The 16,106-nt window shown below is 45.2% G+C and overlaps 1 protein-coding gene and 1 long non-coding RNA gene across 8 annotated transcripts; one reads left to right on the top strand and one right to left on the bottom strand.

Annotated features, from left to right (window-relative positions):
• Positions 1-1,537: 1,537 nt before the first annotated feature.
• On the bottom strand, positions 1,538-15,890 carry LOC128786109 (uncharacterized). Of its 7 annotated transcripts, XR_008430179.1 has the most exons (5): positions 15,651-15,755; positions 14,976-15,111; positions 9,327-9,486; positions 3,400-3,634; positions 1,538-2,707 (listed from the first exon to the last, which is right to left on the bottom strand). XR_008430179.1 is itself a non-coding variant. In XM_053939163.1 (3 exons), the coding sequence occupies exons 1-3, from the start codon at positions 15,874-15,876 to the stop codon at positions 14,701-14,703; spliced, it is 300 nt and encodes a 99-aa protein (XP_053795138.1). In that variant the 5' UTR covers positions 15,877-15,890; the 3' UTR covers positions 14,408-14,700. The 7 variants fall into 7 exon arrangements, 5 of the variants coding, with proteins under 5 accessions (XP_053795138.1, XP_053795137.1, XP_053795136.1 ...); XR_008430178.1 differs by lacking the exons at positions 1,538-2,707; positions 15,651-15,755 and having other exon boundaries at positions 2,753-3,634; positions 14,976-15,602; XM_053939163.1 differs by lacking the exons at positions 1,538-2,707; positions 3,400-3,634; positions 9,327-9,486; positions 15,651-15,755 and adding exons at positions 14,408-14,814; positions 15,827-15,890.
• Positions 7,859-8,608, top strand: LOC128786110 (uncharacterized). The gene is made up of 2 exons (XR_008430180.1): positions 7,859-8,014; positions 8,434-8,608. It is a non-coding gene; the product is annotated as an uncharacterized LOC128786110 (long non-coding RNA).
• Positions 15,891-16,106: the final 216 nt, after the last annotated feature.

Genomic DNA, 16,106 nt, shown 5'->3' with positions numbered 1-16,106 from the left:
TGGATTGTGCTTTACAAACTGGGTAAGAAATAGAAATGACTGCAGGTGGAAGAAATCTGTAAATTCCAGTGATAGGAGCCCTGTTGTTAATTTGTGCAAATGGCAATAGATGCTGGAATTATACAGCATGTAGGAGTAAGGAAAAGCAAACAAGCATCTACCTCCACAACTGGAATAGGATAGGGCAGCCTTCATACTTTTGCATTATGAAACCTTCTATCATAAACCCTTATATTCCCTGTACCTTTCTTATTCCTTCCAGAAGCTTTTTTTGAACTTTCAGATTTCCTTTTCTGCTGCAGGCCATAGAATGAAGTCTGAAAGGGCAAGGTATACAGCCCTAAAGAAGCCCAAATGTACATGTGCTCTTGGAGGAAAGAGAACTAACTCCCATCACAGCCAAGACTGAAGTTCACTCCATTTCTCACTGTTGTTCCACTTCATAGCTATTAATACATAAGCAATCCCCTCCTCGTTCACCAAAACCCTTAAATTCATCACACTGTCCCATTATGGTAAATTAAAGTCAAATATGCCTTAATGACAGGGGGGTTAAGTGGAAAAAAGTCAAGCCTAAGCAAAGCATCTTTTTGTTTCTGAAGCAAAAGAGCAATGCTGGTATCTAATTTTGGACCCCAGGGAAATGCCTCGATACTGAAGTGGTCAGCACCACGTACAAACTTAGTGAGAGCCTGGTATTCCCCACTGCCAACAGTCATTCAGACTGTGTGGGTACCCCTCAAAACCCCTAAGTAGAAGCTATGGTTGCAGTTCTTTCAGCCATTTTAGGGCTTTGTAGGTAAATGTGGTCCAGCAGCATCAAAAGGCAGTTCTGTTTCTAATAAAGATTAAAAAATATTTTTGAACAACCCTCCTCGTTCCTTACTATTATACGGTATTAAAATATAAGAGTGCAGCCAAAGAGAATAGAAAACAAAGAGAAAAGCCTTTTTAAAAAATTCCACATTTTTATATCCTTTCCCTACTAACCCACCACAGAATTCAAGGGTGGGGGATTAGAGGGCTGAAAAAATCTTCATATGGTGCCAAAAATTCCCCACAGATCTCTCTGGTCCCTCAGCATTTGGCTATTTAAAGCAAACACATTATGTTTTAGATGCTAGTTTAGATCCATTTTCCATATGAGGAGGTGGGATGTAATTAATTAGCTGTTCTTTTGATTTCTAAGTATCACATGTACATTTCATAAGGGCATGTACTTTTGACAGGCTGGAAAAAGGAAATAAAATACAAGTTGCACCAGTTAAGTCTTCCGTGTACAAATGATGGATCAGCAGGGGATTGCTACCAACGCTGATTGAGTCACATGAGTGCTAATACAAACCTAGGGGGAAAAAAATCTGGATGAAATCACAGTATCAGAGTTTAAAGTGTTTATTTTAGTCATAATTGCACTGTTTTTACATAATGTCTTTGATCTGTAGGTTGAAAGGAGGAAAGCCAGTAGTCCCCAGTAGAAGTAACCAAAGATAAACTTCTCTGTACAGTTTAAGAAAATGAAGCCCATAGTCAGAGATACACACATGAACATATAGAGCAGGGAGGTGAAACCCAGGCTTCAGCATGCCAAAAAATATAGTTCATTGCCATTTCAGCTAATGGAGTCTCTTTTATGGATTTCTGCATTTATTTTAACCTTTATGTGGATCATGTACCAGAGAAAATCCCATGTAACAAAGCAGTCGTGAAAACTGAGGGAAAAACCTTTACATCTGCCATCCAACATGACAAAAATTAATAATAAATCTGCAAAACTGGAGCAGACAGCTAACTCCTCCAGATCCTTCATCAGCACAGAGGTCCAGCTGCTTTTGCTCTATGACCCTGTTGGCCACAGATGGTCTTGGAGATCACTCAGAGAGTCGCCTCCAGACTGGGAGCCAAATTCACCACGACAACAGCAATTTGATGTCTATAATGACTTAAAAAAACAAGTAAAATGAAGAAGCAGCCAAGTCCTCCGTTTCTGCTCTCATACCAGAACTGGATTTACTCATCAACAGACCCAGGGAGCTGCAGCACCAAAGCAACTGGCTTGTGACCTCACAGGTCAGGGGATGAACCAGAATAAACAAGCCCTATAGTCCCAATTATCTCTCTCTATTTTTTGCCTCTTTACTTTGTTTTCTAAAGCTAAGGAGCATCTCCTGACTGAAATGCTTGAAGACTGAGGACATACTGATATTCTTTAATTGCACGAGTCCTTTGTCATCTTTATGTCTACCCAGAGGAGAGGAGGTTTGTGGAGGAGCTATGGTTTTATGTGAGGTCTGCTGATGTAGCTGGGAAAACAGACTCTGTTGCACAAATCCTTCCTCTTGGGAGTGCTCTCTTCTGCTGGAAGACCAAATGTGTTTAGGGCATTCAGTGGGTCCCTCCCTGTATATTTGGTGAAAATGTCTGGGCATTATTTTGTGACTGTTCTTTTCTTTACTGTTATGCTTACGTGCCGTTTTCCAAAACAATGCCCCGAGGGTTTCATGTAGGCTGATTCTCCCAGAGCCCTCTCTGTAAGAGCAAAGGAAAAGGCAGGTTCCTTTGTGGGGCGTTTCAGAGCCAGATCTTACCACAGCTGCACCAAACTGCTGAGCAATGCCCCTCTTGCTGAGCTCCAGGGAGGCCCAGGGCAGCTGAGAGAGGCACACTTGAACCTTTCCATTGGCCCACTGTCCCATGCACTGTCGGTCTGTGAATAGATGTAATTGCAAAAGTGAATCACACTTTAATGACAAATGCTTCAAAAACAAAGCTATAAAATTCTTGACTCGGTTATTAACTATAAATGAATTGTTTAGGTTGTTTCCTTCCACAAACCCCACCCCCATTAACTTATTCTTGAGGGGAATGTATTTATGGAGCCATGTGCTTCTCACATGGTTGAGGCTAAAAATAGCTTTAGAAACTCATTCCAGCTAAAACTTAATTTAAAATCCAGTTTGTCAGCCTAACACATTGGTCTTTTAGCCTGGTTTCTTAATTTGTAATGATAGCCTTGACCAGTCTTTTGAGTGCAGATTATTTCCTGTACTGTTCCTGTATTAAATAATATATAAATAAACACACTCCTGAGCTCAAGGAAACCCCCAAATTACATAAAAAATTTATTTTCTCTGCATGGCCTGGACATCCACTTGGGCAACAAGCAAACTTACTCTCATAAATACACATGTGCACTGTGGAGACATCAGCTCAGGTTTCTTGCTTGGTTTGGGTTTTTTGGGGGCTTATCAGTCATTGCAAGTATATTGTCTAAGTACTGAATTGTTTTTCCCATGTTCTTTTTTGTCAGCAATCAGCAAATCAGATCCTTCAAAATGTCTGAACCCTCATGAGTCAAATCCTTCTTCTGTTTATTTCAATATGAGTTTTGTCACTCACTTTAAAGCAGATACTGTAGCCCATAATAGAAAATTGCACAATTCCTGGATGAAAGGGATGTTTTCTCCTTGCCCTAGATAATTAAGTCCAATGCAGAATCTTCCACTCCCATCAGTAGTTGTTTTTTTTTAAATTGGTCTTGAGATGACTGTGTCCTGTGCTCCAAGGGTTGAAATCCTTTAGAAAAGAGATTTTCAGCCTGTAGTTTATGAATCTGTGGGGCAGCAACAGGCAGCTGAAGAAAACAAAAGTAATATCAGTAGGCTCAGGAACTGCACAGGGATCCATGTGAAACAAATGCAGCATTCCACATTAAAAAAAAGATGGAACACCACTGATTTTGCTAGTACTATGCTATACAAGGGAGTGATTTTGGTCACATAGGAATGCTTAGATTTGCTAAGAAATTTTTTGTTCTTCTAGTTTCAACACTTTTCTGTCTGAATCCCAGTACTCATTTCTACAGTGTTAGGCATTATTTACTTAAAAATATGGTCCTTTTTGCTTCCAGAATTCATGTCAATTAATGGTGCTGCATTCTCTTTGTCTAATAGGATGGAAGAGGTAATTTCCCTTTGTGTAAACCAGTTACTGTTTTACTTTTCAATCCACTTGCATGTCTGCTCCCTTCCTTCCTTTTTGTCTAGGTCCCTCACATGGGAAAGTTCCTACTTTCCTTCAGCTTTGTTTAGCTTTATTAGCTTTGAGTTGCCTGCTAAATTTAGCAATCACTTCTTAGGTTTATATATACATATATGTGTGTGTGAATTTTTCTGATTAGTCTACTTTTTAAAAATTTGCTGTTTAAATAAATTTCAGTCAGTGGCAGAATTTTGCCCTTTCAGCCCTGATTGTTCAGTCCATGTCATCAGTTCTAGCAGGAGTCTCTCTGCAAGCCCAGGTAACCAACTGTTGTCTGGTATTTTGCTGAAACAATCAAAGAATGTCAGTGGACTGGAGAGGTATCAAATATCTTTTTATGTTATTCTTGCAAGTCCTCTATTTCTTTAAGGATTGTATCAACTAATTCATTTGATACTGGTCTCTACAATAAGTAGATGCCATTACAGATATAACCACTGCTCTACTCAAACCAGAACTGTTTGTAGTCTTCTGCTTCTGAGAGAATTGCCATGTGTTTACTAGAGACAGAATTAAAGCTGCCGTACTTAACTAATTTGCAAAGATTCTGTAGGCTTGATAACCAAAAGAAGGAGACAAACCAGAGCAATTTAAACATTTACAGATTCATTTTCCCCCCAGTTAAAAATCAGTTTTTCAGGGAGTCAAATAACATAGGTGAATTTGGTTGGGATTCTTGGGACAGGTTGCAGGCTCAGCACCTTTAACCATCACTATTTTTGTTTATGAGTCTACAATCAGCAGCTTGAATTTCACACACATCCAATTGATGTCTTCACACCTAATGTCTCTAATCGCATTTTCAAGCAGGAATGACCATGCCTCCCAGTCCTTTTATATCCTGTATCCGGTTTACACATACATTCTCTATCTATTTCAGTTGGAGGGTATGGGGTTTTTTTTAGTTGAAACTGTTAAGTTAGTGAAATCCCTAACGAAAGGGAGGTTAACAGCAAAAGGTGCTTTACACTTTTTGCTTATTGTATTGATTATTCCTGCAAATTGGAAAGCACTTTGTTTGCATAATCCCTACCTGCAGGGAGGGGGCAGCTACACCCCAGTAATACCAGTTTCAAACTAGAAGAGTAAAACTGATGTAAAACCCCTGTGTCCTTTAGCCTCGAGGAGCAATTGGGAGTTAAAAAGGCAGAAATCAGATTTCAAGCGAGTAAATGCATGCCAAAACCTAGCATTTAACATGAAATTATTTCTTAATGGCATTTTAATGTGGTTGGAAGGGGCACAGTACTCGCTACAAAAGGCAGGAAATTCAGAGTTAGCACCTGTGCACCATCATCTTCTGTGTGCTGGAGCTACTGCTCTGTGACACGTTTGGGGTTTAGCTGCTCCTCTGTTGTCTACACAGTCCAGATTCTGCAGCCTCCTCTGAGGGGTGGCCTCCAGACTCTGGGTGCTCTGCAGCAGCAAATGCCACCAGGAGTGACACTCCCAAATGCAGCTTTCAGGCCTCTTTGTTGAAGCTGGAGTGCCCAGAGCTGAAGAGCTGGGAGTTAAAATCTGCAGCTACCAGTGTTCGCCTTCTGCTTTGGAGCCCCTTTGACTTCATCATTTCCTCTATACATGTCATCACTAGCAATGCCAGTTTAAAATATATCCCACTAATTCAGTACACTTAAGTAGCTCCAAGTTCGAAGGTTTTAAGGGGGGAAAAAAGCAATTGTGAGATTCATGATGAGAGCAGAACAGCAGATTACAGTCCATGCTCTAACTCCCACAGCCCCCCCAGCGATTAAATACACTGCCAAAAGCTTAAGTGTGGACCAAACTCGGCACAGCTCCAGGGGTTTAGAGGTAGGTGAGGATGAGAACCCTGGCTTGCTGCTTGGCAGGGACAGGGATTTGGAAACCCAGGCCACCACCACATCCACAAAAATCAAAGGACAGCAAGTAGGAGACAAAGTTCTGTTCTCTTTGAAACAAAGAGCTGCCAAAATGTTCGTGTCAGGGATTTTTTCTCTTGCTTTGGGCAGGCAGGGCTGGGTTGCAGCCAAGCAGCTCAGGACCTCAATCGCACCCAGGGACCAAAACAGAAAGTGCAAAAATGGGCACGTGTTTAGGGGAGCTCTGTAAACACAACCTCTGCACACAAACTGTTAAGCATATTCAGGATTTGGAGTTTTTGCTTTGGCATCTCTTTATGTCCTTTAATGAAACTATTGGCAATGAGGTAGTAATTTTTTTTCTTTGGTTTGAATTTCTAAAAAGCATAATTTCAGCAATTTTTCTCTGTTCTTACACACACACACAAATTGTTTTAGACAGGAAGAAATTGCTTTAGACAGGAAGAATTTTCTAAATTGAGTTAGACTTGAATCAAATAATTGAAAACCTATTTTTAAAAAGCACTGTGGTACTTTGCATTCTTAAAAAAAATTCTTGTATTCCCAATTGTTTTTCAGTAAACTTTCATCGGTCTGTTTAAAGTTCTGCAAGTGTGAATATTCAAATTTCAAACATCTGGCTTCAAAGTCGAGCATTTCAGAAGTACTATACCCCCCCTTACTGCAGAACTGTCGGTAAAACTTCAGCAAAGTCCAACTCTTTTCTTTGCCAAGGGGCTGGTTCTGCATTATTCATTCAAATAGGCTTTTTTTTTTTCCCATTGACTGGAATGGGAGCAGAATCCATCCTGAAATAGTAGCCCCCCTGGTTTAATCCATGACAAGAGACAAATAAATAGACCCTTTGAAATGAGTTTCATCTTTTGTGTCCCATTTGTTCTCTGATGCAGGTGTCAATTGGATCTTTTCCTGTCTGTCTGTGGTTGAAAAGCAACATGTTATAGTTAAACCCACTTGTAAATTGTAGCATTTTACAGAAGAACTCCCCCGGGGATCTACTAGAAAGCTACTTGAGTTTAAGAACCAGAAGTCAAAAAAGGGTTCATTTGCTTTCCCAGCCTCCTTCTCTCCCCTTCTCATTCTGTTTCAACTAGTTTCTTGTTTTAAAAAGATCTCTCTACTTATATGTCTCATACTCTATATATCTCCATATACAGTAAAAAGATTCTTCATACACAGAGTCTGATCCTGCCTGCACTGAAGTTCATTTATTTGTAAATCATGGAAAAGAATTTCCTTTTATAGTGGGCCCAGCCACAAATTTCCTATTTTCTTGAGCCAACAATCTTATCAACAACCTGCTTTGTGGATCTAGGGCTAGAAACTGCCTCAGAGTTTTTAATCTTGTGAAAAGGTGACTCTGGAACTAAAACTGTAAGAAGCTGGCCCAACTGCTCTGCCAGCTGGACAGACTGATTGGCTATCCAGAAAAAAATACCAGCAGCTTCAACAACAACAATAAGCCCACACATGTCACATTTTGAAAGAATGGCATTATGTATAAGAAAATGCACTTGAAATGTATAAACTGTTACATGATATAATTGCATAAAATGAGAAATTTTATAAAGGCTTGATCAGAGGGGGCTGTGCTGTTTACAGTGATGTGTGCCCCTTTTCCGTACCAGTCTTTCAAACCCTCCCATGAGGATTTGTGTAGCATTGCATCACCTCCTGAAGCCAATTCCAACTGCACAAGGATGTTACTAATGAAGAGAGAAGAAAAATCTTAGTTGCTCATTAGCAGCAAGTAACTGTCAGCAAGGTGGAGCTCCAGGTATTGCTTTTTCCACGCCCTTGTGTTTCACACTTGCTCTTGTCTTCAGGGTACTAGAGGAGTTAAAATCTTCTACAGACAGGCCAGCTGCCTTGAATAAACACATACTTTGATCTGCAGTGATTTCCTCAGTTGCAGGTACCAAAGTGCTGCACATTCAAACCATTCTCCCTCTGTCTCTCCCTCTCTCAAGTGCTGAGCATGGCTGTAAAGCCCCCATTAAAGCTGTGTAGAGGGGAGCCTCCTGCCAACCCAGACCAACCACAGCACTTTGCCAACAACGTCTGCTCTGACAGGACCAGGAGAGATGTTTGTGTGATTTCCCCAGCGCCTGGTGAGTGTCTGTGCTCCCTGCCTGCTACATACTGGCATGCACCAATCAGGTTTTTGCAATGGCTCTCTGGAGCTTTCTGCAGCTTCTTTCTGTGCTCTGACCATCTCATTCAGACCCACTCAGACTTCCACCATTCCACTGTGGACAGTAGGTGAAGCTGTTGCTATCCAAACTGTGCCTGAGATCACCAGCAATGTGCACATTTGTTTGCCAGACAGCACACTGGAAGTCGGATAGCAGAGAATGGTTTTCTTCGAATTAAATACTTTACATGAGAGGTCCCAGATTCTGTTTTCTTTCTCTGTTGCCTTATTTGACATAAAGTCATCCTCCACATTCCCCAGTTATTCCTGTCCTCTCCTAGCTGGGACATTCCCCAGGGAGTCCCTCACTATTTAGTACTGTGATTATTATTTTAGGTACTGAGGCATCGCAGACATGGGCACTGCTGTGAGAAACATTGCACTAAGGAAGGACACAGAAACAGCCTGCACTTCAACCCTGCTGGAAGGAGCATCTAATTCAACTGCCCATCCTTAGTCCAGGAGGAATTAATTTGACACCTCAGCAACTTAATAAAAAGCATTAAACACATGTGCTAGTTCAAATTGTTTTTTCACCTGCTGTAGTAACTGAGCCTATTCTATGGTGTTTCCTTACAGCCAAACACCTTTACTGGGCATGTTGTCACAATCCCTGCAGAGCAAAGATTTACTTTCCATAAAAGCTTTTTTCCTGCATTTCAGAAAAAATGTTTATTTTAAAAGACCAGTCACAGATCATTCAGCTGTCTCTGCAGGGAATACAGCATTTGTCATTAGGCTCTGATTTGGTGTACCAATGGCCCTCAGAGAAAGAGGCAAATGGCAGGGAAAGAACCTGCCCCCACTCTTCATGTTTCTGCCACCTTTGTTGAACAAAGTTCTTCTCTAATGACAGGATTGTGGAACTTTTCCTCTTACGTCAGCTTGTGGTGTGCAGTGCTTATCTGGAAACTTTTGCTTTATAGAAGAGAGTGTTTATCATTAGTACTGTTTGGTTCCTAAAGCACTAGCTCAAAATTGGGCTGAGAAATTTTAGTGTAAATTCAGCACTTCAATATTTAATTACTGGAGTGTTAGAATATGGAGGTTTCAAAACCAAATGTTTCACTGATGTGGCATAATTTTGACTTGACAAAGCACTGCACAAAGATATTAGGAAACACAAACGTGTTGGCTACCAAGCAGAGGAACTGACTGAGCAAAATCAATAAAATAAAGCCCCTTGATCTCCTTTCCAGGAGGAATAACTAGACTAGGCAGATCCTTACCTGTGCCAGTGCAGCAACTCACTAACAGGAGTTCAAGTCCCTTTGCACAGGCTGTGCTACAGGTGTGTTAAATCACGCAGATGAAGTAAGGTGACATTTAAAACCTGAGGTCATTCAGAAATGAGGTCTATTTTCTTCACCTCTGGGAATGAAGGTCCTCCTGCAATGGACACAGGTAAACACCTCTTAGGAGACAGGCCTTCATCTCACCCACCATCACAGCATTCACTATGAAATCCTCTTTTCCCTTTCTTGCTGCAGAGCTGTCCTTCAGCCTGAATTTGCCTTATGTTTCTATTATTATTATTATTATTATTATTATTATTATTATTATTATTATTATTAAGTTTCTTATCTCCAGAGTCACAAAAGCAGTCTTGAAAAAAGCCAATTGCAAGCCAATAATGTGATATTTTCCCTGCGGAAGTGAAGAGTTTAAAACCATAGGTGCAGAAGGCATGAATTGTTCTGTTTATTTCTATTTTTTTTTTTTAAACTCTCAAAAACACTGGCTGCTGCACTGCTGGACATAGGATAAGACCTATCAGAAGCAATCAAGAAATTCAAGCCTTAGTCAAACAATACCTTAGGGTAATTTACATCTTTTTCAGCTGTCAACTATGCCAGGATCACCTCCTTCCTCTGAATTTAGCTCCCACCAGACCTGTTTGGGTACTGCTATGCACCCACAGACAGCCTGTGTACGCACAGGGTGAGCTGCAGCCTCATTTATTTTATGTAATAATTTGAATTTAGTGATAAATTCGGCTGAGTCAAGTTAGTGGATGAGCCAATCTAATGGCTCACTGCTGCCAAAACAGGGGGCTGCCTCCCTGCTCTGGGCCAGGGGGCCATCTCTGTCACATGGGTCACTGCTGCCAGAAAACCACCAGAACAATGGTAAATCAATCAGAGTCGGAGCCTTTACTCTGTTTGAAACACTCAGCTTCACTGCACCCAACCCAGGCACTTTTGCAGTGCTAAAACTCTCTTCAGAGTAAAGGCGTTTGCTGGTTTCACTGTATTTCTCCAAAGAGGCAAATTTGCCTTGTGGCAAGCTCTCATGAAAGTCAGCAGAATTCAGAGTCTTTGGGCACTTCTGGAAAACCTTGCCTGACATGCTGGTTCCTACAGTCCCATACTGCCACAGCTTGGCAAATGCTCCAGTGCAGTTGCACATCATCAGTACAAAAATGTGCAGCATATTGAAAAGTGAAAATGTGGCAGAGTGTAAAATAAAGAGACTTTGGTATTAAAAAACCCAACCTAGCAGTTAGGAAACTGGACGGGACTGTTTTTTCTGTTTTCTCCATTTCCATATTCCATAATCCAGACTCGTTATACATTTCCAGTTTGGCTTCAATTTTTAATAAAGTGGCTGCTGAATTTCCAGCCTGTCACACAGGCACTGCAGAATTCAGAAATCTTGACCCCAGCTGGTGGCAAAATATGTAGACGGGAAGAAAAGCACCAGTGGAGAAGGAGAAGCAGGAAAATTGAGAACTCTAAGCTAATCAGTTCTTTTAAAAAGAGGTTGGTTACTATTCAAGTAGTAATTTATTGAGATAAAGGAACCATGAGTCACAGAAAGACTTAGGTTGCCTGCAAGGGAATGTTATTCTTTTTTTTTTTTTTTTTTTTTTTTTTGAGAGAAGACCCTTGTGTGTGCATTTGCAGCTTATAGCTAAGAGGTTGGAGCTAGGAAGCTAATCAGCCATTCTGTCTCCTATCTGCTGATCTGCTGGCGTTGGGGGAAGGGGAATGTGGGCAAACAGGCATTAAATTCCACTGGCTGGCAGGCGACAGGAAGGTATTCCTTTATAAGCAGCATCCAAGATGATGAGCCATAAAGCAAAGCCCCTGTGAGGAAGCAGGGGAAGAGGTAGGGAAAGCTTTAACCATCTATCTCAACCCAGCCTTGCTCAATGCTTGCCAGAGCAGAGGTCACCACCAACAATAATAACCCTGGAGAAGCCAGATGTATGCTTTCCATTCACCAATAATCTACAAAGCATTTTAGGGTGAAATCCTGGCTTCTCTGAAGTCAATGGGAGCTTTGCCAAGGACTTCAGTGGAGCCAGGTTTTCATCCCTGATAAATTTAAAGCAACCCCCAGGCTTAAAGATGAAACAACAGCATCCTGGGAGTGGGTGCAGGCTGAGGACCAGCAATGCTTCTCTGAAAAGCTGTCAGATCTTACAGGCAGGATGCCTTCACAGTACTGGAGCAATACCAGGATGGACAGTAAAGGGGTAAAGTGGACAATCAGGTAAACACCAATAATTTTTAATTGCTGGGACTGCTTCAGTATAGGACCCCACTGAGTCTTGATACTGTGACATAAAACCCAGTGGTCTTTCTCACTTCTGAGATAAAGCAAATGAAGCTAGTTATGTTGGTTTATATTATATCACACTGATTTTTTTTTCTCTCCCCTTCTTATCCAGGATTTTCATGTTGGCTTGAAGGTTGTCACCTGGTGGCACTCATCCAAAGTGAGGATTTTTCACACTTGACCATGTACAATCAATGAAATGAAGCAAAATGTTCATTTCAGTTACTAGGACCACCCAGCCTCTGCAGTGTGCTGTGTGTCAGGCAATACTTTGGTTTTCAGGAGTCAACACCAACTGTAGGTGCCTGCACAGCAATGAAGAGGGGCTGGCCCCAGGCAGTGTGGTGGACAGTACATGGGGTGATAAGCTGTGATGGCTACTGCAGGAGACAGGAGCATCACCATCAGGACATGTCAGCAAGGACATGACAAATTCAGCCCTGGACAAAGTTTGTTGGCCTGGAGCACTGAAGGTGGTACAGTGGTATTTTTGTTGGCAGGCTGCTGTAAGGGAGACCCTGGGCCTTTCTTCTGGCAGTGTCATAGCTGTAGCCAACAGGCTCCTGAAACACTTCCCAGGAGAGAGTCCTCACCCCGTGGTGGAGGCTGCAACATGGACAGCCACTACTCGCTCTTGAAGCTGTGCGACGAGGAACATGGGATCTGTGAGGTGTGCGAGAGGCAGGGTATCAGAGGACCTCCCATAGCTTTCTGACTGCCATGAGCTGAGCTACACCACCTGACTGGGCACTGTGGTGGTCATCAAAGAGCTTGGGCTCTTTTCCCAATGGCTCTTGCTATTTCCCCTGGCACTGGCAAGAAGCTGGGAGTGCACTGGAGCTGAGTCTGCCTTTATCACTGGAAGGAAGAGAAATGGAAGGTAAAAGCTGGAGCTGGAGGAGTGAAGTGTGTGCTGAGAACCTTTACAGGGAGCTATCACAGGAACACACCTATCTTATCCCAGCATCACTGTCAGACCCACTTGCTGATCCACTTCCCATTGAGTGCCCACAACCACATCCCAGGAGCAGTATCCCCCTTATGCCAGCTATGAATCTCCTCCTTCTGAATGAACCCTGACTTCATCTTCCAGGGACTAAATGGTGGCTGCTTGAGCATGTGTCCACCCAGCTGGGAAAAGAGAAATTTCCCCTTTGCTTTTAAATCCATCTCCCCTACAGGTCTTGATTCAGCCATCTGGACTCATCGATGAAGTCATCTGCTGACTGAAGAGTGTTTGTGAATTTAAAGGGACATCTCCAGAGCATGCGCGTGCCCACTCCTGCATCGCTGCCCCAGACAGCCACACAGGCAGCAGCGTCATTCCCAAGTGCCACTTTTACACCAACTTTTTCCAGTGGGAAGAGGCTTTGATTCCTTGCTGCCATCCACTTGCAGCTGAGAGCAGCACTGCTCTGTCCCTCCCTAGCTTTGCACAAAAGCTCAATGCATTAATGTGCCACGAGGAGATGCACACCAGTACAGGCCCATCTCATCTGGATTAAAGATGTCTTTCCATTCCGTTTCATAAGGCAAGGGAGAACTTGCATTACCCAGAGCTCAGCGGCAGATCCATGTGTGTGTTTTAAACCAGACTGTCACTCAGACTGTTTCGCATTACGAGCCTTCAGTCTTGCTCTGGCTGTCGACTGGTACTATTAAGCTCTGAAATACAGAACTCATGTGCCAAGTTTCCACTTTTCTTCAACAGCCGGAATTCACTGACAGCCACTAGGTATGATCAGACTTCAGCAAACCTGAAGGCTGTGGTCATGAGTGAGTCAGACTCATGTCTCGTACTCTTCCAGAGATAACCAGGACACTTGCACCTCTTGGCTGCCAAGCCTGCCTCCTGTAGCTGCCCTGCTTCTGCTCACTGCCACCAGGATCACAGCAAGGGTGGCAGGAGGAGAGCCAAGGCCAAGCGATGACAACTGAAGTAAAATCAGTGTTTTTATCTTCTCAATATTTTGATTAGCCAAAAAAAAAAAAAAAAAGGCACCACATTTTTTAAAAGCCATGTGACAGTCCCACAGGCTGTTATGGTTTTATGCAGTATTGAATAGCTCTGTATAATCCAAGAGCATCGGTGCCATACCGGGTATTTTTCGACAAGTGATTTCACAAGAATTGTACCTCTGACACACTCAGGGCAGACCCATCTGCCATGCACAATCATCTGTGCTGATCATTCCTACTGCAGTGCTAACATGGAGTATGTTTGTGGATTTGAAAATCCTTAAATCTGAAGGTTTGGGGCTTGTGGCTTTTGGTCTCATCTTCAATGATACCCCAGTGTAATTATATTAACTCTATTCTTGCCTGATTCCTGTGCAATCATTGACAGTGGCTATCAACTGAAGAGTACAAGACATCATTCTGACTCACTCATGACCACAGCCTTCAGATGCTCCAAGACCTTCAAGGAACCTCCAGTGAGTTCTGGTTCTCCTCATGCCTCAAAAGTGCCCATTTTCCAGGGCACAGTGCGGGCTAAGGCTCCCATGATGTGCCTTGTCCCAGCTGGCACTGCACACTGGAAGAACATCTCACCCTCACCTTGCAGGAAAACCTGTGGAGGACACTGGTCTCCAGATGAAAAAGTTTCATTTTTCCCCAATTTAGACATTTTAGACCAATTCAGCCTCTCAGCTGTCACGTACTCACAGATTGTTCGTATCCTCATTTTTACACATAACATTCCCAATTGCGCAAGAATGACAGCAAAGATTCCAAAACTCCCATTTTTTGTTCGGTGGCTTTATTTATGCTTGAAGTTGATTTGAGCTCTGTTTGTTCTTGTTACACTGAGCTGCACCTTGAGCACCCACAAAGAGGTCCAGCTCCCTCAGACCAGATGCTGAGATATTAACTTATAGCAAGTGATAATCCAACCCTCATTTTCACATATTTTCAAGTCCACATTACTTTTAAATTTGAGGTCCTCCCATCTGAGAGAGAAAGGTTTTTCCACAGTACTAAGACAGGTCAGCAACCAAGAGGAAGAGTAAGGACTGTCAAATCCTGACTGGAGTCCCGCTAGGGACGCAGAGACCAACTGAAAGAGACGTGTCTCTCCAGGGCAGATCCATCCCAGCCGAGCAGAGATCCCAGTCGGGATGCAAGGTGCAGCCGTGTGTGGGAAGGGATGTCCTGGCAAAGCAGGGCACGGAGAGGAGCAGGTCGGCACGGGGAAGAGGGGAGCAGGGTTGCGGGGGACACGCTAGGCTGGAGCAGAAGCTGCAGAGAGGGCGAAGGAAAAGGAGGGGAGCAGGGGAAGGAGGCAGGGCAGTATAAAAGCATCCGACACGTACCTCTCCCGACAGAGAGCGAGGGGGCGAGAAAGTGGGTCTGGAAGCAGCAGCAGCCAGGAGGAGCGGCAGCCGCTTGCAAACACACACGCACGGTGGCAGGAGAGAGTGCGGCGCTACCCCTGCCAGCCCTACGGCACTGGAGGAAAGAGAGAGGAGAGATGGAGCCAGGTATCCAGCTCGCCGGGAGGGCAGCGGGCAGCTGAAGCTTTTTGCAGCTCCTCGACCTCCGCCCCCTATCCCATTTCCCACGGCTGAGCCAGGGGGTAGAGAGGAAACGGAAGGGGGACGGGAGAGGGAAGCTGCAATCTGCCCCTTTTTGCCCGGGGAGCTCGCAGCTCGAGGGCTGGGAGCCGGCGGGGGTCGCGGCGCGCCCCACTCCGTCGCCCCCGCACCGCGAGGGGCCGGAGCAGCGCGGGCCCGGCGGGGCGGGCAGGGCAGGGCGACGCCTCGACGGGCGTCGGGAGGGGAGGGGGGAGCGGCGGGGCGGGCGAGGACACGGCGGCGGCAGCGGGGGAAGCTGGTTCAGGGGCCACCCCCATCCCCGCGCGCGGAGGGAGGCGATAGCCCCGAGCTCTCTCCTCCCCTCGGAGCGTCCCGGCTTCCCCGCCATGTGAGACTCGTCCCCGGTTCCCCCGCCTCGCTCTCCTCCCTCCTCCCTCTCCCTCGCACACATACTCCCGGCTCCCCCCGTCCTCGCAGCGTGTCCCCGCCGGCCGCCGAAACCCGCTGCTCTCCGCCGGCCGCGGCTCCCCGAGGCGGCGGGGGTTCGGCCGCCCGCTCCCTCCTTCCGACGGCCCGCGGTGCCTCTGGCTTGCAGGGCTGCCCGCAGAGACGCCGCCGGCCTCGGGTACCTGCCGCCCGCCGCCGGGCAGCGCCGGGACTCTGGCCGCCGCCGCGGCATCCCGCCCCGACGTGGCTCCGCCGTGGTGCGGCGGCCCCCGCTGCTGCTGCTGCTGCTGTTGCTGCCGCCGCTGCCCCGCGCCCGCCGCCCGCCCCACCGACGCCGAGAGCGGCGCGGTCCCCGCCGCCCGTCCTGCGGCTCCTGGGGCCGCCGCCGGGGCCGCTCCGGTGGCGGCCCCGGCGGCGGCGGCCGCCGCGGCTCCTCCTCCTCCTCCGCCTCCTCCGCGTCCG

The sequence above is a fragment of the Vidua chalybeata genome, chromosome 3 (genome assembly GCF_026979565.1).
Source record: "Vidua chalybeata isolate OUT-0048 chromosome 3, bVidCha1 merged haplotype, whole genome shotgun sequence".
Classification (NCBI taxonomy): Eukaryota; Metazoa; Chordata; class Aves; order Passeriformes; family Viduidae; genus Vidua; species Vidua chalybeata.
This window is presented reverse-complemented; position numbering and strand designations above follow the sequence as displayed.

Bases quoted from the DNA above. Each gene is read 5' to 3' on its own strand.
- LOC128786109 (XM_053939159.1), bottom strand. From the start codon at position 15,585: ATGGCGGGGAAGCCGGGACGCTCCGAGGGGAGGAGAGAGCTCGGGGCT. The intron at 14,815-14,975 runs GTACGTGTCGGA...CTGCTTTGCCAG, and splicing joins CTCGCTCTCTGTCGGGAGAG to GACATCCCTTCCCACACACG.